We start from the raw sequence: 23436 nt of genomic DNA, 5'->3' as shown, positions 1-23436 counted from the left end.
ACAAGTTTACATACATTTACCTTGTTTTTTAGCTTTTTTATTAACAATTTCCACAGATGTACACAATATGGTGTACATATATATTTTGATCATAATCCCCTCCCACTTCCTTTTGTCCTCCTTCCCGGTCCCCTTCCATCGAACCTCTTCTTCTTTCCAACTAGTCCCTTTTGTATTTTGATGTCTCCCCTCCCCCACTTCCTCCATCATCCATGATTGAACGTTGATGGTCCTAATATTGCTCAGGTCTTGTTCTGGAAATGGCAGCCTCACTGTGATGTCATGAATGCACTGGCACTTCCTGTCTGGCAGTTACAAAGCACTCCTCCCCATCCTCTGGCTCATACATTCCTCTCATCTCCTTTCAGAATGTTCCCTGAGCCTTGCAGAGGATGATTCAGAGGCCTCATTTAGTGCTGAGCACTCTACAGTCACTTGTTCTCAGCACTTTGCGGTTTGCTAGAGTAGATATATTTCCTCAACTAAAACTCAAATCTAGAAGCAGCTTCTGTAACTGGATGCTAGTGCAGTTTTCTTTCATATTTCAAAAGCCATTTCTTTGTGCAGCAGAGGAGCTTGCACCTGAACTGCAGTGGAAAGCAATTAATCCACAATGTAATGACAGGCTGAAAGACAAGTATCGAGAGAAGATTTTAATGGCATTGTATAAATGCCTCCAAGAAGTGAATATGCTCAAGTAAAACCATATGCTCATAGACTCATATCAGTATTTGGCAGTATCTTTCTACATGAAAAGACATTTTTCAAAATGAAATACATAAAAGCTCATTAAGGTTCAGCACTAACAGATGAGCATTTGCTATTGATTTAATGATATGACACACACAACTTTGAACTCCAGTTAAGTAAAATGTCATCCCTCCCAAAGATCTTTTTTTTCTCTTAAGCATTACAAAACATTGTACTCAACTATTCTTCCATATTGAATTTCATCAGAATAAATGTTGTGGAAATTTGTTTTCTTTCTCACATAGGTACCTATTATTCTGCCATGATCAATGAGCCCAAGGCATAGGGATTAAAACATTTGCCAGACTAAAATTGAAATATGTTTTGGGGGACTGGAGAGATGGCACAGTGGCTAAGGTATTTGCCTGCAAAGCTTAAGGACCCAGGTTTAATTCTCCAGTACCCACATAAACCAGATGTACAAGGTGGTGTGTGTGTCTGGAGTTGGCAGTGGCTAGAAGTCCTGACACACACCCCATTCTCTCTTTCTCTGTCTCTCTCTCAAATAAATGAATAAAAATAAAATACTGGGGCTGGAGAGATGGCATAGCAGTTAAGTGCTTGTCTGTGAAGCCTAAGGACCCTGGTTCGAGGCTCAATTCTCCAGGACCCATGTTAGCCAGATGCACAAGGGGGCGCACACGTCTGGAGTTCGTTTGCAGTGGCTGGAGGCCCTGGCACAACCATTCTCTCTCTCTCTCTCTCTCTTTCTTCCTCTTTCTCTCTCTGTCTGTCGCTCTCAAATAAATAAATAAATAAATAAACAAACAAACAAAAAATACAATACTGTATTTAAAAAGTTTTTGTGGGTGGGGGAGGGTGAGGTAGTCCAGGCTGACCTGGAATTCACTATGTAATCTCAGGGTGACCTTGAATTCATTTCTGTCCTCCTACCTCCGCATCCCCAGTGATGACATTAAGGGTGTGCACCACCATGCCCAGTGAAATAAAAGTTTTTTTAAAATTTTTAATTATTTTTTATTTATTTGAGAGTTACAGAGAAAGAGAGAGAGAGAGAGAGAGAAAGAAAGAAAGAATGGGTGTGCCAGGGCTTCCAGCCACTGCAAACGAACTCCAGATGCGTGCTCCCCCTTGTGCATGGGGCTAACATGGGTCCTGGAGAATCGAGCCTCGAACCGGGGTCCTAGGCTTCACAGACAAGCGCTTAATTGCTAAGCCATCCAGCCCAAAATAAAAGTTTTAATAAAGGATATACAGCTGGGCGTGGTGGCGCACGCCTTTAATTCCAGCACTCGGGAGAGGTAGGAGGATCGCTGAGAGTTCGAGGCCACCCTGAGACTACATAGTAAATTCCAGGTCAGCCTGAGCCAGAGTGAGACCCTACCTTGAAAAAAAAAAAAAAAAAGAATATACACTCTAGGAGAGATAGAAACACAATGGGCAAATTAATTCACAGGAGGAAAGGGAGAGAACACCTAGAGAGAGCTAGTGATTTTTTTTTTTTCCCCCCGAGGTGGAGTTTCACTCTAGCTCAGGCTTACCTGGAATTCACTCTGTATTCTCAGGGTGGCCTCAAACTCATAGCGATCCTCCTATTTCTGCCTTGCAGTGCTGATATTAAAGGCATGTGCCCTATCATGCCTGGCTGAGAACTAGTGACTTTTTTGTTGTTGTTGTGTTTTTCTTTTTTTTTAACTCTCAAGAGAATTTACTTGGTCTTCTCTTGTGAACAATGAATGGGTAAGAAGGGGGCATCTGTGATGGCTTTGGATTTAGCCCATACATCAGGTGTTGGTGATTGTTTCCCACTTAGTCCCCACCTAGTTAAGCACTTGGGAGGTGGAGTCCTGCAGTGTCAACCAGGGGCACACCCCGGTTTGAATCTGGCTCTGTGTGTTTAGTCAGCTCGTGCTTGCTGGTGCTGGCTTTCTCTCTGCTATGCATGTATGATGAAAAGAGCTTCTTCTGTCCCATGAAGCTCCCCCTTAAACCCCTAAGCCTGAAATAAACCCTTTCCTCCCATAAGCTACTTCTGGTTGGACATTTGTCCCAGCAAAGAGAACAGAACTGCAACACCATCTCCCTATTCCCTTAAGTAGTTTATTTCACAGCACCATTTTCCCTACCTGAGACTGGCCTTGAGGAGTTAGATTCCACACATCTACATAAGGCATCAAACCAATGGCTTTAGCCATCAGGGTCTAATTGCTCAAACAGTGAGGAATTTTGCTTTATTTTTGGACTTTTCTCCCTATACCTATGCCAACTTTAATTGTGTCTCTTGGACCACAAAGTCCACTTACTAATTGATTTTTTACAAAGACTTTGTCCAGTGCTATCATTGAATGATTGTAAGGATTAAATAAATAATTCTTGCAAAGTGGCTGGTAGCAATCTAGAATAGAGCAAATGCATTATTTCTTTGCCCAGAATCTACTTTTGGACATGTTTCCCGTGTCTCCAGGTTTCTTAGTTATAAAGAAAACATTAAATGCATTGAATATTTATATCAGAATGTCTATCTGTTGACATCTTGGATTAGGTTTTAACTTCAGATTACAGTCTCAAAAAGCAATATTTGTTTTATACTGTGGTGGTTTGATTCAGGTGACCCCCATAACCTTAGGTGTTCTGAATGCTAGGTCTCAGCTGATGGCAATTTGCAAATTAAAACCTCCTGGAGGCAGTGTGTTGTTGGGGATGGGCTTACGGGTATTATAGCCAGCTTCCTCTTGCAAGTGTTGGACACAATCTCCAGTTGCTGTTGTCCATCTGATGTTGGCCAGAAGGTGATGTCCACCCTCTTCTCATGCCATCATTTTCCTCTGCCAACATGGAGCATCCCCTCAAGTCTGTAGGCCAAAATAAGCAATCCCCCTTTTTATCCTGACAAGCTGCTCTTGGTCAGGTGTTTTCTTCCAGCAATGCAAACCTGAGTGCAACAGTAAATTTGGTACCAGAGAAGTGAGATTGTTACTGCTAGAAACCTGACTTGTGTGGCTTTTGGCCTTTTGGAGCTGATTTTTGAGGGAGGAATGTAGAAGGATTTGAAATCTTGGCCTAAAAAATGTCTTGCAGTGCTGTAAGTACAGCTGGATAGACTATTCTGGCCAGAGTTGAAAGACCTGAATGCAGTAAGAACCATGGACTGTGAGGTTTGGCTTATGAGGGTGAGAGAGAGCTGTGCCTGGACTGGGCTAGGAGCAGTTTGAGAGGCTTGCTGTTATGGCCCTGTCCTGAGAACTTGTGCAGGGTTGCATTGCATAAAAATAGATTAGTGTGAGTAGAGGGATGTGGCACAGAAAAAAAAGGACATCTTTGAGCTAAAACTGTTGCCCGTTCAGCTACAATTATATGAGAAATTATAACCTTTGAGATTGGGCCAGCTGACCTGCATTGGGACAAGAAAAATGCAGACTCTTGAAGGGGCCTGAATGCTGAAGTAGTGTCCTGTTCTTCAAAGTCCATTTTATTCCCCCCTGGATTTAAAGTTGACAGTCCATGTGGTACTATGGAGTATAACAAATGTAGGAAAGAGAGGGTCATTGAATTTGCAACATAGTTTTCTGTTTTGGAAACAGCCATGAATAGTATGAAGCAGGCTTGTTTTACCTGCGTGGAGCCATGAGGATGAACCGCGGGTTGCAATGGAGACCCAGTGGAGATGCCAGGACTATGAGATGGCTGCCAAGGAGATCTGGTGGCAGAGGATGAAGTTTTCTAAGACTGTGAGTAGCCTAACTGCAAGGGCACAATTGGAATTCCAGAGACTTGTCACTGGTTAGAATTGACTTGGAGACTCATCACTGGTTAGTTGTTAGACTTGGAACTACAGAGTTTAACGTTTGCCATGTTTAAATTTTGTACTGAACTTTTTTTTTTTTTTTTTTTTTGCTATACTCTATACCATCTTTTGCAGTATGAATGTTTATTCTATGTCATTATGGGTTTGGGGGGGATTTTTTTGGTATTATGGCCAGTTAAAAGACCTTGGAGTATAAGGATGTTTGAACATCATTGGGATTGATTAAAAACTATGGGGACTTTTTTTTCTTGTTTATTTGAGAGGGACAGACAGGGAGAGAGAGAGAGAGGCAGAAAGAGGGAGAGAAAGAATGGGCATGCCAAGGCCTCCAGCTACTGCAAATGAACACCAGATGCATGTGCCACCTTTTGCATCTGGCTTACATGGGTCTTGGGAAATTGAGCCTCAAACCAGGGTCACTGGGCTTCACAGGCAAGTGCTTAACTGCTAAGCCATCTCTCCAGCGGCCCCCCCAAAAACATGGGGACTTTTAAAGATGAACTGAATGAATTATATTTTACATCATGCATATCAGTTTAGGGGGGTCATGGGTAGAATGTGGTGGTTTGATTCAGGTGACCCTCATAAGATTGTTATGAATGCTAGGGCCCCAGCTGGTGGCAACTGGGAATTAAAACTTCCTGGAGGCAGTGTATTGTTGGGGATGGGCTTATAGGCATTATAGTCAGCTTCCTCCTGACAGTGTTGGACACACTATCCTGTTGTTGTTGTCCATCTGAGGTTGGCCAGGGGGTGATGTGCCATCATTTTCCCCTGCCACCATGGAAGTTCCCCTCAAGTCTGTAAGCCAAAATAAACTTTTCCCACAGCTGCTCTTGGTTGGGTGCTTTCTTCCAGCAATGCGAACCTCACTGCAGTGTGGTAAGCATACCTTTAAATCCAGCTGAAGGCTGAAGTAGAGGATTGCAGTGAGTTCACGGCCAGCCTGGGCCACAAAGTGAATTCCAGGTTAGCCCAGGCAAGAGTGAGACCCTACTTCAAAAAATTACATTCAGGGCTGGAGAGATGGCTTAGCGGTTAGGCGCTTGCCTGTGAAGCCTAAGGACCCCGGTTCGAGGCTCGGTTCCCCAGGTCCCACGTTAGCCAGATGCACAAGGGGGCGCACGCGTCTGGAGTTCATTTGCAGAGGCTGGAAGCCCTGGTGCGCCCATTCTCTCTCTCTTCCTCTATCTGTCTTTCTGTGTCTGTCGCTCTCAAATAAATAAATAAAAATACTTTAAAAAAAGTTACATTCAAAAAGCAAAATCTGGGGCTGGAGAGATGGCTCTGCTTAAAGTCTCTTGCTTGCAAAGTCTGAAAGCCCAGGTTCGATTTTCCCATACCTTTATAAGGCCCCATGCACAAAGTGGCCCAACTGTCTGGAGTTTGTGTACAGAGGTAGGAGGTCCTAGAATGCCCATTCTGTATGTGTCTTGCTCAAAAACAAAAAAGAATTTTTTTTTTTTTTCCGAGATAGGGTTTCACTCTAGCCCAGGCTGACCTGGAATTCACTATGTAGTCTCAGTGTGCCCTTAAATTCATGTTGATCCTCCTACCTCTGCCTCCCAAGTGCTGGGATTAAAGGCATGTGCCACCACACCTGGCTCATCAATTTTTAAAAATATATTCAGTTATTTACTTAAGGGAGAAAGAGGGAGAGAGAATGGGGACACTAGGGGCCCTAGCCACTGCAAATGAACTCCAGATGCATGTACCACCTTGTGCAGCTGGCTTACATGGGTATTGGGGAATTGAGCCTGGGTCTTTAGGCTTCCAGGGCAAGTGGCTTAACCACTAATCCATCTTTCCAGCCCCTCAACTTTTACTACCCTTGCTTACCTGGACTGTTTCACCTTCAATTTTGAATCCAAGGAAAAATAGCCTGCCTGTGAAGTTTATTCACTCATTCAACAAGCACTCATTAAATATCTAGTCACTGATCACTGAAGGTGTGGAAAGGATAAACTTAGACATGTTGCTACCATCGGCAAACTTCAGTGTATTAGTGGAGATGGAACAGATTACCCTGTTCCTAGAGCTGGGTCTGGAAAATCATGCCTAAAACTTGAACAACAGGGTGCCTCCAAGACCAAAGGAAGCCTGAAGGGAAATAGTTACTAAGACTAATTTTCTAACGTTTGCCACAGTTTTCCAGCCCTTTGAGTTCATCTTTTCCTGCTTAACCTGGCTGAAATGGGTGTGTTTCTTGCAATGTAGTCTCAAGTAGGTGAACAGAATTAGCAACAACAACAAAAAGAGAACAAGGGGCCGGAGGGATGGCTTGCCTGCAACACCAAGGACCCAGGTTCAATTCCCCAGGACTGGTGTAAGCCAGATGCACAAGGTGGCACATATGTCTAGTTTGTTTGCACTGGCTGGAGGCCCTGGCAAGTCCATCTGTCTCTTTCTCTCTCTCTCATTTTTTTTAAAAATGAGAACAAGCAGCCAGGCATGGTGGCACACGCCTTTAATCCCAGCACTCAGGAGGACTACCGTGAGTTCAAGGCCACCCTGAGACTCCATAGTGAATCCCAGGTCAGCCTGGGCTAGAGTGAGACCCTACCTCAGCAAAAAAAAAAAAAAAAAAAAAAAAAAAAATTAAGCCGGGCCAAGTCAGCTGGGGCTAGAGACCCTTCCTCAAAAATATATTTTAAAAATATTGAACATATTCAGTTATTCTTTTTTTTTTCAGGTAAGGTCTTACTGTAACTCAGTCTGGCCTGGAATTTACTCTGTAGTCTCAGGGTGGCCCCGAACTCATGGTAATCCTCCTACCTTGCCTCCCTGAGTGCTGGGATTAAAGGCATACACCGCCTCGCCGGGCTCCAATTATTCTTGTTAAAGAGAACCTCTTCAGAAAGGAAGCATATATAAAATTTAAATTTATGCTGGGCATGGTAGTACCTTTAAATTCAGCACTTGGGAGACAGAAATAGGAGGATCACTGTGAGTTTAAGGCCAGCCTGGGTTAGACTGAGATCCTACCTAGAAAAACAAAACAAAAAACTTACATTTATGAACAACTTGTGAAACAGCAGTAGAATAGTTAAATAGTGTTTTCTGGGGTTATCAGAACCTTTTAGATGCTATACACATTATGACTCCCTGAGAAAGTGATATTCATGACTTGCTAAATTTATTGTTATCATGTCTTTTAAAGTAGTATCTTGTCTTTGCGGCAAAGGTTCTGCAGCAGGGACTCTGGGAAGCCTGCAGTGACAGGCCAGAGGCTTGTAGCATCACTGGTACAGAGCCCATTCACATTCAGGGTACTGGAAAGCCTTGTTAGCCCTTTCTAGTTCCTCCATTGGCTTCCTTCTTTTCCTATGTCCTAAATATTTTGTAAGTTTTAGTGTTGATGAGTACAAGAGTAAGATCCTAATAGGAGCCCAATTACTGCATGCTAGCCATGTGTTGAATGATGAAATTAGGGATGACAAAAGTGAAATCCCAAAGAAAGAATGGCTGCCCTTAGGACTCATCTATTTTAGAATGATGACATAACATAGGTGTCACTGATACTAGATAAAATTTTATTTTGTGCACTAACATGGATTTCTAATACATTATAGTATATTTTGGAGAACATTTAATTGCCCATTTCAGGTATAGCATTCAGAGGCTTATGTTGGTGCAAAATATAGTCTATAAAGACCAGGACACACTAACTCGGAAATTTCTACAGATGTTAAGAATTTAGGGGAGTTTGCAGTGACTAGAGGCCCTGGTGTGCCCATCCTGTCTTGCTCTCACATAAATAAATAAATGTTTTTTAAAAAGAACTTACGATAGCTCTTGACTCAGACTTAAAATAATGCAGCATTTATATGAATAAGCTTCTCTTCCCTCCAAATAAAACATAAACCAATATATTTTTTTTCTGACACATGCACTCCTGCTGACCCCATGGCAAATATAAATTAAATCACTACCTCCGGGTCCTTCATTGCTTGAATGCACTTTGGGATACTTGTGCTAGGCTTTTGTTGCCTGGTTTACAATCACAGTCTCTTCCATGATCCCAAAATGATTGAATCTCAAATCATCTCCTCGGTGATGATATGAGCCTATATGCTACCTAACAGCACCTTCAGTCACTCTGGACAATTAAATGTTCCCAATAATAGACCACATTGTATTAGAAATCCATGTTAGTGCACAAAATAAGGTGCCAGCTTTTGTATCAATTTTCTCTTCTCATCTCCTAGTTCCTAATTTCCAACTTTAACCAAAAGTGTTGCTTTAAAAAAAATTTTTTTTAAATTTTTACTTATTTGAGAGCAACAGACAGAAAGAGAAAGATGCAGATAGAGAGACAGAGAATGGGTGCACCAGGGCCTCCAGCCACTGCATATGAACTCCAGACGTTTGCACTCCCTTGTGTATCTGGCTAACGTGGGACCTGGGGAATCGAGCCTCGAACCGGGGTCCTTAGGCTTCACAGGCAAGCGCTTAACCGCTAAGCCATCTCTCCAGCCCAAAAGTGTTACTTTTTTTTGTTGTTCATTTTTTATTTATTTATTTGAGAGCGACAGACATAGAGAGAAAGACAGATGGAGGGGGAGAGAGAATGGGCACGCCAGGGCTTCCAGCCACTGCAAATGAACTCCAGACGCGTGCACCCCCTTGTGCATCTGGCTAACGTGGGACCTGGGGAACTGAGCCTCGAACCGGGGTCCTTAGGCTTCACAGGCAAGCGCTTAACCGCTAAGCCATCTCTCCAGCCCCCAAAAGTGTTACTTTTTAAGATACAAATTTATGGATTAAATGGGAAAGACCTGAAGAAGTCATTTAGTCCTACTTTGCACTGTAAGAATTCCTGATATGAACTGACAGGATTCAGCCTCTACTTAAAACTTTCTGGCAGCCAATTTATTACCCTTTAAGGCATCTCTAAGTTTTAAAATAAATAAATTAAATTAAATAAAGTAAAATAGATATGTCCTAAGAGCCCTCCTTACTTTCAGCTTTAATATTATTTATTATTTCTCCTGCCTAAAATTCATAGCATTTATGTGGGGTTTTCTTCTCAACCATGGGTTTGATAATACTAACCTAAGGTACCTACTATATTAAATGACTTTTTATATAAAATTTGGGAAAGTTTGTTATATAGTCATAAAGAAGTGGCTGGGTGTGGTGGTGCACACCTTTAATCCCAGCAATTGGGAGGCAGAAGTAGGAGGATTACTGGGAGTTCAAAGCCAGAAAGAAAATAATTGTGAAAATAATCACTCAAATCATTGTATGCACCACACAAGTGAAAACCAAATTGGACCACTTATTTAGCAGTTATGACCTTGGAAAACTGACTCTCTCTTTTGGACTGTTTCTCAGCAACAAAATCAAAGCATAACATCTCTCTAATGGGCTGCTGTAGAACCATGAATCACACAGAAAGCTCCATAAAAGCAGAATGATCTTTGTTGTTGTTTTGTTTCTAAGTAAGGTAGGTAGCATAGGTGGACCTGGAACTCACTTTGTAGCCTAGGTTGGCCTCAAACTTATAGTGATCTTCCTCCCTCAGCCTTTTGAGTATTGGAATTAAGGCATGCACCATCACCGTGCTGGTTTAATTCGGGTGTCCCCCATAAATTTAGGTATTCTGAATGCCAGGTTCCCAGCTGATGGAGACTTGGGAATTAATGCTTCCTGGAGGCAGTGTACTGTTGGAGGCGGGCTTATGGGTGTTAGAGCCAGTTTCCCCTTGCTATTTCCCCTGCTGCTATTGTTCGTCTTATGTTGACCAGGGGGTGACGTCCATCTTCATGCCATCGTTTTCCCCTGCCATCATGGAGCTTCCCCCTCGAGTCTGTAAAATAAACCCCTTTTTCCCAAAAGCTGCCCTTGGTCCAGTGATTTCAGCCAGCAATGTGAACCTGACTGCAACAACCACACTCAGCTGGTAGAAAGATCTTACCTAACTTGTTCATTGTTTAATTCTAAGTGCTTAGTAGCAGCAACAGGCACAGAGTAAATCCTCAACTCAACATACTGAGCAGTAGGCCCTAGCACGTTGTCTTGTACCTAACAATTTAAAAAAGCTAGTATTATTCTATCAACCATCCTTCCTCTACATAACTCCTGAAGATGTGGTCTAACAGTGTGTAGTATGTGACATATTTGTTTTATTTGAATTATTTTAAGGAAGTCTAGACAAAGATCCAATGAAAAAAACCTGCCTACATTAAGACCCTACTTATAAACCTGAGTTGTGTATGGTGGCACACACCAGTAATCCCAATACAGAACACTGAGGCAGAAAGACTGGGAGTTCTAGGCCCACCTGGGCAACATAGCAAATTCTGTCTCAATAATTTCTTAAAAGTTCCACTGGCTGGGCTGGAGAAATGGCTGAGCAGTTAAGGTGTTTGGCTGTGAAACTAAGGACCCGGGTTCAATTCCCCAGGACCCATGTAAGCCAGGTGCACAAGGGGGCACATGCGTCTGGAGTTCGTTTGCAGTGGCTACAGGCTCTGGCATGCCCATTCTCTTTGTCTCTATCTACCTCTTTCTATCTCAAATTAAAAGAAAAAAAGTTTCACTGGCAGAAGACAACGTTTCAAAATAATATAGTGCAGACATAACAAAGAAGTGACTGGAATACAGGCTAAACTTCCCCCAGTGTATTTTGCAAAGGCAGATCCACACTAAGGAGCTTGGATGGAGCGCACAGCTTGACAAATATAAAGTTCATTTGAAGGGCTAGAGAGATGGCTTAGTTATTAAGGTGCTTATGGGCAAAGCCTAAGAAGGACTCATGTTTGACTCTCCAGATCCCATGTAAACCAGAGACACAAAGGAGAGGCAAGGACAAGGTCAAGGTCACACATGCCCATTAGGTGGTGCAATCATCTGGAGTTTGATTGCAGGGGCTGAGCCCTGAGCCAGTTTCTCCCCCTCTGTCTTTCTCTAAAATAATAATTAAAAAATAGTAATAAAACACACAAAAAAATCACCTGAAGCCTTTAGCAAAGAAGAGTGAAAAATGGCTTAAAAACGTGAATGAGGGCTGGAAAGATGGCTCTGCGGTTAAAGGTGCTTGCTTATAAGCCTGCCCACCATGGTTCTGTTTCCATTGCCACAAAAAGCCAGATGCACAAGGTGATAGATGCATGTAGAGTTCGTTTGCAGTGACAGGAGGGCCTGGCCTCAACTCTGCCTCTTTCTGTCAAGTAAATAGCCAAATAAACATATACTTGACAGAGAAGGGGGCCGGGAAGAGGAGAGAATGGGCGCCACCAGGACCTCCAGCCACTGCAAACGAACTCGAGTGTGCGCCCCCTTGTGCATGTGGCTAATGTGGGTGTTGGAGAATGGAACCTGGGTCCTTTGGCTTTGCAGGCAAACGCCTTAACAGATAAGCTATCCCTCCAGACCTTCACAATATTTTTTCAAAACCTGAACAGTACACTTCTTTCTTTCGTATGGCTGAGATTGGAGTTTTGTTTAGAAATCACTTAGGACAGAAATGGAAGATGTTCAGTGATGAATGGGTACGTCAGTGTAGTAGTATTGTTTTCAGCAACACAGGTTTAAGGGAAGCAGCGTCCACGTTGAAGAGGAAGGCGGTTAAGAAAACTTGAGTAACAAGCTTCAGATTATGGGAATCAGCTAGGGAAGGTTGTAGACATCAGAGAAATGCTGATGCAATCTGAAAAGGTATCAACACCGAGGGAAGCTCTGTTCTCAAACTTTGTGACTACCTAGGGAGAAAATGCTTCACTTCCTTCCTGACATGATCATCCTGGCTACATCTGGATGAATAGTATTCTGTGATAAGACTATATTCACCAGCCCCTAAAACGTACCTATTTCTTCCGTGTGAGGTAGGATCTCACTTGAGCCCAGGCCGACCTGGAGCTCACCCTGTTGTCCCAGGCTGGCCTCGAACTCGCGGCGAGCCTCCCTCAGCCTCCCAAGGGATGGGATTAAAGGCGTGTGCCACACCACGCCGGGCTTTATTTTTACATTAAAATGAAGAGGCACGCCCCTAAGAACAAAACTTTCGGAACACCAAGGCGGTAGGTACTTAAGGAGAGGCCTTGTTGGCAAGCTAACGGGGGGGGGGGGGGCAGACGCGGGGTCTAGGCGGACACTCGGGCTGTGACGTCACGCCCTGACGCCAGCAGCCGCTGCTGCAGCACCGTGCGTAGGAGATCCAGCTTGACCCCCGGGATCGCGTAGGGCGAGAATCGGCCCTGGCGGCCCCGGCTGCGGCTCCGGCCACGGCCACCACCGTGCAGCCGACGTCGGTCGGGGCGGACGCTGGGCCGCACGGCCTGCCGGGGAGGTCCTGGGGCGCTGGCGTCGGGCCTGGCGACGAGGACGCTGTCTCCGGACACCATCGCCCACGCCAGGGCCGACGGGTTGAGGTCACCGTAGGGAGAACGGTAGCCCGCGCCGCTCCCGCGGTCGCCGGCCGACAGGAGCGTCAAGTTCGGGAAGGCCATCTTGGAGCACTGCCCGCAGTGTCTGGGTAACGTGACGCAGCACAGATCAGTCGAGGCCGGGGAGGACGCCAAACGTACGCGGCCCTGACGCCATTTCCAGCGCGGCGGCAGTTGGGAGTCGGCGCCGGAAACGAACGTCCTTTCCCCGCCCCCTCCCCGAGCACGCGCAGTCGGGCCCGCCTGCGCGCCCCGACGTCCCGGGAGAGCGAGCGTGACGGACGTTGACGTGGTGACGTCGGGGCGCGCGGGACGTGGAGGGCTTCCGAGAGTGCGCAGTGGAGGTCGTGGGCCGCGACCCTGGGGCGTAGGCGGGGAGATGGGGGCCGCGGTGGTGGAGGCGGACCGCACTCTCTTTGTGGGCAACCTGGACACCAAAGTGACCGAGGAGCTGCTGTTCGAGCTGTTCCATCAGGTGAGCGGCGGCGCCTCGAGCCCGTCTTCCTCCGACAGCTGGGCCACAGGCTCCCCTTGGATGGGCCCATGGAGGCGGGGGTCGCTTCCTAGCAAACCCTGTGGGTGGTGGTGGGGGGAACATTGGAAAAGGAACGACGGCGGCCGGGCGGGGACAGCCTTGGGTGGGGGCCCGTAGCCCGGGCCGGCGCGTTTCCCTCCGGATCTCTCGGTTTCCCTTCGGCCCGGTGTCGGCTTCCTTGGACTCGTTGGTGCTGTGTTCAGTCTCGACTTCCGCTCTAGTTGCTTATGAAACGGCAAACTTGCCAAGCTGTTTGACGTCGAAAAGCGGCATTGTAAGGTTTTCTTTCCGAAGGTGTACGAAAAACTTAGCGGCCCTGTTTCTTCCAGATGTCAGCACTAATGATTGGTTATGTTTGATAAGCCGATACAACAGTTAATGTTCAGTAGATGAAAATCATTTTCTGATGGCTGTTGGTCACTGTTAAAACTTCACACAGGAGCGAGAGGTGTGGATTCAGCATTGTTTTCATTTCCTTATGGAACTCCCCTTCCCTAAACACTTTAATCTCATTTTGAATCATAAGTAGAACTTTTATTGTAACCGAAAAGGGGAATAGTATTCATATAACTTTTTAAAATAAATTCATTTATTTGAGGGAGAGGGAAAAAATGGGCAGGACAGAGTCTCCAGCCACTGCAAATGAACTACAGTTGTGTGTGCCAACTTGTGTCTGGTTTATGTGGTTCCTGAGGAATTGAACCTGGGTCCTTTGGCTATGCAGGCAAGTACCTTAGCCGCTAAGCCACCTCTATTCATTCTTTATCAGGACCTGTTGGTAAGGTGAAAAACTGGTGAAACTTTCTGTTGTCTTAAACTTTGTGGCTTCTTTTTTCGTTTGTGTGTGTGTTTTGTTTGTTTGTTTTTTAATTTGAAACAGTCTGCCATATCCCTGGCTGTCCTGGGATTCCTTATGTAGCCAAGGCTGGCCTTGAACCCTGACTGCTGGAATTACAGACCTGTGCCAACTAGTTAGGCTTATATTCTCTTTGTAAAATTTCCCATGTTTTCTGGAAATGCCTTATTTAATTTCTAAACTTTGTTTGTAGGCTGGACCAGTAATAAGTGTGAAAATTCCAAAAGATAAAGATGGTAAACCAAAGCAGTTTGCATTTGTGAATTTCAAACATGAAGTATCTGTTCCTTATGCCATGAATCTACTAAATGGAATCAAGCTTTTTGGGAGGCCCATCAAAATTCAGTTTAGATCAGGTAACCCTTCGGTATGATGTTAATTGGGGAATGGTTATTGCCAGTTTTTTGTTTGTTTGTTTGTTTTGGGGGGGGTCGGGATGGGGTGGGTTTCAAGGTAGGGTCTCACTCTAGCCCAGGCTGATCTGGGATTCACTATGAAGTCTCATCTGGCCTCCACCTCACAGCTATCCTCCTACCTCCTTGCCTCCCAGGTACTAGGATTAAAGGTGTATGCCACCACACCCGGCGTTGTTTTTTTGCTGTTGTTTGTTTTTGAGGTAGGGTCTCACTCTAACCCAGGCTGACTTGAACTCATTCTGTAATACCTGGCTGGCCTTGAACTCACAGTGATCCTCCTACCTCAGCTGACATTAAAGACATGTGTCACCATGCCCAGCCCTTTTTTTTTTCTTTTTGCTTTTAAAGGTGATGGAAATTCTTGGTTGAGTTTTATGAGTAGCACACAATCTCTTGACTGTGAGTAAGGGACATTTACACATGGATTTTGGATATTATAGTTTTTAAAACTGAGTTTAAAATTTCACTTTAAGTTAGTGGAAAGAACATAAGCTTTATTATTAGAGACACTTAGATTTATAAGTCCATGCTCTTAACAGAGTGAGGATTATTTTCTGAAAATGTCCAGACAGCTTTTTGTGATTTTGAGTTGAGTTACTAGCTCAGGCTGGCCTTGAACTCATTGATTCTCCTACCTATGCCTTTCAAGTGCTGAGATTAAAGGCTCTGACAACACCCGGCTGTGATTCCCCCCCCCCCCATTAGGGTCTCAGTCTAGCCCAGGCTGACCTGGAATTCACTATGTAGTCTCAGGGTAGCCTCGAACTCACAGTGATTCTCCTACCTCTGCCTCCCAAGTGCTGGGATTAAAGGTGTGCACCACCCTGCCTGGCTTGTGATTTACTTTTATATATTTTGTTGCATTGGTCATATAAGAATGAAATTTTACATATATCCAGTCTTGTTTTGTGGTTGGAGTATCAGAATATTATGGCCAGATTGAGTATATATATGCTAAGTAGTTTGAAGCCAGGACTGGTGGCACACACCTTTAATCCCAGCACTTGAGAGGCTGAGGTAGGAAGATCACTGAGTTTGGGGCCAGTCTGGGCTACAGAGTTCCAGGTTCGCCTGGAGTAGAGACCCTGCCTCCAAAAAACAAAAATCAGCCAGGCGTGATGGCACACACCTTTACTCCCAGCACTTGGGAGGTAGAGATTGGAGGATCACTGTGAGTTGGAGGCTACCCTGAGACTACATAGTGAATTCCAGGTCAGCCTGGGCTCGAGTGAGACCCTACCTTAAAAAAAATCAGAAAGAAAGAAAACTTTGTTATTTTCTTATATGATATTAAACAATCTTCATTTTCAATCTTGAACTGTAAAGCACTCACTGCCAACTTGAGCCCTTTTCTTAAACTAATGTACCTCTTTTTTGAGTGATTGTATTATGGGAGCCATTTCAAATTGTTTTTTTTTTTTTTTTAAATTGTCACATTTTAGGAAGTAGTCATACATCTCAGGATGTTGGTTTATCATATCCCCAGCATCATGTTGGAAATTCAAGCCCTACCACCACATCTCCTAGCAGGTACTATTTTTCATTTTTTATTAAAGTAATTGATGAGATTTTGCCCAGTAATGATTTTAAAAATGCAGTAGTGAATAGCTAACTTCATTTTTAAAAATGTTTTTATTTATTTGCAAGCATAGAGAGACAGACACACAGAGAATGAGCATGCCACTTTGTGTATCTGGCTTTATTTGCATGCTTGGGAATCAAACCCAGGTGGTTAGGCTTCTCAGGCAAGAGACCTAACCACTAAGCAATCTCTCCAGCCCAGGGTACCTTTATTTGACGTGCATCTCCCTTTGTTCTTCTGCTGTGTGAGTACCTTTATTTGACATGCATCTCCCTTTGTTCTTCTGCTGTGTGTATGTTTTGTTGTCAGCCATCTTTTCATCATCCAAATCACAGTTTTGTGGAGGTCTTATGGAGGTAGCTATATGATTCTGAAGGTAGCTTTCCAAAGATCTCACTATCCTGTGGCTTTTACATTCATTCCATCTACTCTGTAATCTCTGAGGCTTACAAAGGATCTTATAGATGTCTCAATTAGTGCTGAGCACTCAGCCTTCACATAATTCTCAACATCTTGGCTAGTTTTGAATCTCCCAGTAGTTACCGCCATCTGTAAAAAGAGTCTTCTCAGAACAAAGGTGTGGTCAGCACTAATCTATGGAGATAAACACTATTAGAGGGAAATTTGATGGATTTAGCGTACTCATTCATTTAACAGTAGTGGCTTTCTCCTAGAGCCTGTGATCTTTGCAGTATGTTTTCAGTACCAAGTATGTGTTCTCTCTCAGATTCAATGAGAGTAGTTGGTTACCCCCGTAATCAGTCATGCCTCTATTTACTGGTAGGAACCTCATAGCTGGCTAGTCTGTTGTTTAACACTACAGGGGTGTTCAGCAGTCAGGTGAACCTGTTGATGAATTTTTGCATTCAGCAAGCCTTCATAGCACTTTGTAGTGCAATGCCAGCCAGCCAGGAGGGAAAAGGCTTCTGGGTTAGTTCCAGATGGATTTTGTTTTATTGTCCCGCTACCATTGCCTGGATTGTCTTTAGCAATCTACTTCTGGTGGGTAGCAAGAGCATTAGAAACAGCGTGCAAATTCTGGGGACCTCTGGGACCTCCGTGTCCATCAGTTCATTAGACGGTATCACACCCTTGGCACTGTAGATTTCTTGTAACAACTTTTGGCTTCTACAGGCATCATTACTTACACTCAGGAAGTTAACTATATTTATTTACTTGTTTGTTTGCAAACAGAGAATATGAATGGGTGCTCCAGGGCCTCTAGCCACTGCAAATGAACTTCAGATACATGTCCTTGTCTGTGCATCTGGCTTTATGTGGGTACTGGGGAATTGAACTCAGGTTATTAGGCTTTATAGGCAAGCGTATTAACAGCTGAGCCATCTCCCCAGTCCTTAATTATATATTTTAGTCAGTTAACAAAGAATTAGGTTTCCTTCTGGACTTTTCATAGCATCTTAAGTTTTTATTACCACCCCCTTTGATTTCCTTCCCCTGGTCCTATTTTAAATTTTCCATCCCCAGTATTCTGTTCCTCTGCCATCCTTTCCCCTAAAACTCTACCCTCTCATTCCTCCCACCACCCCCACCCCCAATGGCTATTTTCTGGCTTCCTGGCCTGTACAATATCATGTATCCCAGGCTGGCTTTGAACGTCTGATCCTCCTGCCTCTACCTCCTTTCTGCTTGGATTACAGGCTTGTATCACCATGCCTGATTTTATCCACTGAATCTTTTTTGGTTTTTGTCATAGTAGAGCACAGGTTGTGTAGTCCCAGGCTGGCTTTGAATTCACAGTAATCCGTCAACCTCTACTGTGAGATTGAGGACAGCCTGGGGCTACAGAGTAAGGGTGAGACACCCTACCTGGAAATAAAAACCAATCAAAGCAACCCAAGAAACAAAAAGAAGTTGCTTTACCCCTGCTCCAGCCTCTGCCTGTCATCAGGCAAGCAGTCATATTATATACACTTCGCCCTGTGAATGTTCCTGTCCAGAAATGTTTTCCCTGATGAACCAAACTAAAATAGAGCTCCCTATCCTTGCCCTGGACCCTTTGATCATATGGCATGTAATCATGAAAATAGTCTGTGAGAATGCTTGTGTAGTTCATTTTCATCTCTTGACAACTGACAACGGGTGGTTAGTGTTCTCTGAATGATTATTACTGGTTTACTTATTTTTAGCAGATATGAAAGGACTGTGGATAATATGACTCCATCATCACAGATAATTCAGAGGTCATTCTCTTCTCCGGAAAATTATCAGAGACAAGCAGTGGTAGGTATTTTTTTTTTTTTTTTTTTTTTGCTAACGAGCTTTTAGTCATACTTAGTTCACATGTTTATATCACATCAGGTAACTTTTTGGGAGGGGTTCGAGGTAGGGTTTCACTCAAGCCCAGGCTGACCTGGAATTAACTGTGTAATCTCAGGCTGCCCTCAAACTCACGGCGATCCTTCTGCCTCCCGAGTGCTGGGATTAAAGGTGTGGACCACCATGCCCAGCCCAATTTTCTTTATCTTGAAGCAGGGTCTTGGTAATTGTAGTTCAGGCTGGCCTTGAAATCAGTATCCTCCCGCCTCTACCTGCTCAGTGCTTTGTTACAGGCATGTACCATGACAGGTGACATGTTAAATTCTTTGTTTTCTCAGATTTTTATGAGGCTATCATGATCTTTAGAAATTGGGTGCTATCTTCACTTTCCATTAGGCTGACAAGATAAATGGAAGTAGAACTATGTTTATATTTCACACTGTGTTTCTTTTGTCACCATTGTGGTTTGTAAATACTCAAGTACTGGCAATTCATTCTTTGAAGTTCCTGCAGAGTGTTTAGTATATACTCCAGTATTTAGTTCCTTGAACTTTTATTTATTTATTTTGGTTTTTCGCGGTAGGGTTTCACTCTAGCCCAGGCTGACCTGGAATTCACTATGTAGTCTCAGGGTGGCCTCGAACTCACAGCGATCCTCCTACCTCTGTCTCCCGAGTGCTGGGATTAAAGCCATGTTGAACATTTTTAAAAAATATTTTTATTTCTTTATTTGAAAGAGGGTGGGACAGATAGAGAGAGAGATGGGTGTGCCAGGACCTTTAGCTGCTGCAAATGAACCCCAGGTGCATGTGCCACTTTGTGCATCTGGCTTATGTGGGTGCTGGGGAATCAAACCTGGGTCCTTAGCTTTGCAGGTAAATGCCTTAACTGCTAAGCTCTCTCTCCAACCTGAGCTTTTTTTTTTAATCCATTTTTGTCTCCAGTTACATGCTGTGTCCCTTTTTCTTTTTAACTTCAATCATGATCTTGGCTAGTAGTCTCCAATCTTATTTCATTTATTTATTTGAGAGAGAGAATGGGTATGCCTGTAGCCATAGCAAATGAACTCTGGACATCTGTACCACTTTGTGCATTTTATATGCGTACTGAGAAATTGAGCCTGGCTCCTTAGGCTTTGCAGGCAAATGCCTTAACTGCTGAACCATCTCTCTAGTTTTCTTCTGTATTTTATAAGTCTACATCATATTATTTGTTGAAAAGCAGAATATATTCTCTGGACTTGTCAATTATGCCTTTGTTTTGCCTCTACTAATCCATCTTACACATCATTTCTTTGTGACCCTTCCTTGCTGGTCTTGCATACACATTTGCTTTCCATTGTTTGAAAGATGTAATTTCTTGCCTGGCATGGTAGCACATGCTTTTAATCCCAGCACTCAGGAGGCAGAGGTAAGAGGATTGCTGTGAGTTTGAGGCCTGAGAGAATTCCAGATCAGCCTGGGCTAGAGTGAGAACTCTGCCTCACAAAGGGGGTGGGTGAAGGGTGGAAGGGATGGAGTAGAAGAGAACAAACTTCTCCAGCTTGTTAGACATTTCCATTATTTGATTTCAGTAAACCCCTTTAGCTTTATCTTCAACTGTTGATATTTTATGTATATAAAATAACCTGTTTTTAAAATTTCTTTATGTAATTTCCATTCTGTGAAATACTTTCCCCCTTGGAATAGTCTCCTTAAAATATTGCATTCACTGCCCCTTGTTTCCCCTTTTGAGATGGGGTCTCTTGTAGTCCAGGCTGGCTGCATCCTCTTGCTTCTCCACCTTGCAGACTACTGGGATTATAGGCATGCAGTTGACTACCATGTCTGGTTTAGAGTCATTCTTGAAATGGTCATATCATGGCCATCTCTCCTAATAGCTGAGCCCCGAATTCTTTGTCATTTTGCATGCTGTCTTCTAAGTTCCATCCTTTGAGGGAAAGAGTACTATTTATGTGCAAGTATCTGCAGATATATATTCAAGATAAATGAAGCTGTTGTATTGTAATTCTCTTGTGGTTAACTTAGGAATTGTGTACATAGAGGCTGATCTTGATTGCCTTTATTATCTGTGTGGTTGACTGACTATATGCTGCTGCCTTTAATATGTAGATATGTTTACAGTTAATATTATTTTTGCCTTTCTCAGATGAACAGTGTTTTGAGACAGATGTCATATGGTGGGAAATTTGGCTCTCCACATGTGGATCAGTCAGGATTTTCACCATCAACTCAGTCACATAATCATACTTTCAACCAGTCTTCAAGCTCCCAGTGGCGCCAGGATACACCGTCATCACTGCGTAAACCCAGACAGAATTCTCACCCCTACCTAGCAGATAGACACCATAGCCGTGAGCAGCGTTACACTGATCATGGGTCTGACTATCATTACAGAGGAGGCAGAGATGATTTCTTCTATGAAGACAGAAATCATGATGGCTGGAGCCATGACTATGATAACAGAAGGGACAGCAGTAGAGATGGAAAATGGCACTCATCTCGACACTAATAGTATTCCTAGGACATGACTAGGGCCATTTTAGGCCCTGTTGACTAAGGTTGTCTGGAAATATTTTGAAAAACTCTACAAGCAGTTTTACAAATTAACCACATTTCTTTACAATTTTTTTTTTCTAATTATGCTGCCAAAAGTAGATGCCTCCCATGTCAACAGTAGAAGATTCTGAAGAAACCTTTGAAAGGTTTATGTCCTCTGTAGTATGGGACACAACCTTTGGGCATTCAGTATCACAATAATCCAAGAATCTTCGCTTGATTGGCTTGGATAGTTTAATGGCAGTAATGGAAAGTCGGGTCTGCCTTCCCCTAGTATTAGCAGCCTTACATGAATTTGGAAAATTCACTGGGGCAGAAGCTCCTTGGCCATCCACCTTCAACTCCTTAAGATACAGAAACATAGTGGGTCCATGTTTATCCAAGGTCTGTCTTTTTGCATCAACAAATTGCTTGATCTCCTGCCCAACACCAGCATGAAGCTGGCATGGGATAATCCCTCTTCTGTGAATGTTTTCATCCTCATGCAAGGTGTCATTTCAGCAAAAGTAGCCATGAGCTTAACTTGTGATGAAGGCCTTTCCTGTCAGGCCAAGCCCACTGTAGAACATTCCACAAGTTCAAGGCGTCATCTGAGTTACAACATCCCTGCTATTTATGAGGCTGGTGTCAAGGTCGACTGAGTGTGTGTAGTGGGGTGGTCACTCCAGGCCTTATAGCTACAAACATTGCATTAAACCTCTTTCTCAATTTGTTGAAGCAGTTTCTGTTGTGGCTTCCTAGCAAGGTAATAAGCCAAGGTCAATACAATCTTAATCTTTAGGTCACTATTAACCCTGTGATGGCTCATTATCAGAAAGGCTTTGCTCAGGCTGAATATTGTCCGAAAGACCAGAAGATAGATTATGAAGTTGAGGGAATACTGTTAAGAAATGTTAGCATGACTGAGATCACTTGGCCAGGGGTCCTCTGGATTATCCATCCAGGTAGCATTGGCCATTGCTGTGGCTGCACCTGCACGCTAAGGATGAGAGGTATGTCAAAAGTATCCATGCCTCTACATTCCAGCATTACAGACATTGTGTCCTCTATATAACTTTTTTAAAAAAAACTTAATACAATTTCATACAGAAATAAGAATTGTGGTTCTAGTTTTATTACATTGATAACCTTCCACCTCAGGGTTTTATAAAGAGGAAAGGTTTTTTTTTTTTTTTTTTTTCAAAATAAGTACAATTCCTAATCATTTCAGGCAATTTTGAAATGGCAAATTGTACAGATTGGTTGTATTATAAAGAAGTACTTTAATTACTGATTATCCTTTTGTATTGCAATAAATTTCTTCATTTTGGTGTGTGTGTGTGTGATAGAAAACATCCAAGTTAGTAGTCTGAAATGGCTGTTTTATTTTGTTAATAAATTTAAAAATACAACGTTTCCATGATTGATTTTATTAGAGAAAGGATCTTGGTTATGTTGGAGGATAGGCCATAATGGCTAACTTATTGAAGGATAAATTCTGTGACATTTCTCTTGAGTTTAATCCTAATTGAGCATACATTACATGTCTACTATTCTAAAACAAATTAGACTTTTCTCATTAGATCATGTTTATATGACTGGTCACTCAGGAAGCTAAATATTCACATGTATATTTTTGCATTAAAATAAATTACAATGTTAATGAAATTCCTTTTTCTTTTCCAGAGGAACAAAAATGTCAGTGCATAGATAGTCGTAAAATGGCTTACCGCAAGTATTCTTTTTAGGAAATTGAAACTCTAATCACCCAAGTTTTAGAAAACATGCATTTTTACAGAGCTCATAATTGTGTACCAGGACACATTTTATCACAGGAATTGTACAGGTTGCTTCTTTGTAAACATTAGAAATGTTATGTTACTTGGTTTATAATTTTTTAAGATCTTGCTTAGTAGAACATCCATGTATCAAGATGCTGTTTTATTTTAATTGAAGAATTGTTTATAAAAATTAACACCTTGAGAAATTTGGATTCTTTCAGTACCACAACATTTGTACTGTTATTCCCTTATATTAAATACATTTAAAAAGGCAGACAGGTCTTTTGGTTATTTTTGGCATCACTAACCACAGAGGTACTTCAAGCAACCGTAGAAAGTAGCTGTACTTTGTAAAGGGATAGTGCAAGGCAGACTCGGAGAATTCACTACAAACTAGTACAAAGAGTTCCTCCCAGAGGACTCCATGGCAGGCTAGTCTTGAAGTTCGACAGAGTTAAGAGTTGTCTGACCAAATGATTGGAAACCATTTCAGTATTAACACTGTGACTTTATCTTCATGACAAAGAATTGCACCATACAGCTTTC

General features: G+C 43.0%; 2 protein-coding genes across 3 annotated transcripts; one reads left to right on the top strand and one right to left on the bottom strand.

Annotated features, from left to right (window-relative positions):
* Positions 1-12591: 12591 nt before the first annotated feature.
* C3H11orf71 (chromosome 3 C11orf71 homolog) lies at positions 12592-13104 on the bottom strand. Its single transcript, XM_004673111.2, has one exon. It carries the CDS (start codon positions 12967-12969, stop codon positions 12604-12606), a length of 366 nt encoding a protein of 121 aa, XP_004673168.2. The 5' UTR covers positions 12970-13104; the 3' UTR covers positions 12592-12603.
* Positions 13105-13222: 118 nt separating this feature from the next.
* Rbm7 (RNA binding motif protein 7) lies at positions 13223-23145 on the top strand. Of its 2 annotated transcripts, none has more exons than XM_045145289.1 (5): positions 13223-13381; positions 14491-14653; positions 16156-16243; positions 18446-18536; positions 20721-23145. In XM_045145289.1, exons 1-5 carry the CDS (start codon positions 13286-13288, stop codon positions 21081-21083), a joined length of 801 nt encoding a protein of 266 aa, XP_045001224.1. In that variant the 5' UTR covers positions 13223-13285; the 3' UTR covers positions 21084-23145. The 2 variants fall into 2 exon arrangements, with proteins under 2 accessions (XP_045001224.1, XP_045001223.1); XM_045145288.1 differs by having other exon boundaries at positions 13225-13381; positions 18443-18536; positions 20721-23144.
* The last annotated feature ends 291 nt before the right edge of the window (positions 23146-23436 follow it).

Source organism: Jaculus jaculus, chromosome 3 (assembly GCF_020740685.1).
Source record: "Jaculus jaculus isolate mJacJac1 chromosome 3, mJacJac1.mat.Y.cur, whole genome shotgun sequence".
Taxonomy (NCBI): Eukaryota; Metazoa; Chordata; class Mammalia; order Rodentia; family Dipodidae; genus Jaculus; species Jaculus jaculus.
This window is presented reverse-complemented; position numbering and strand designations above follow the sequence as displayed.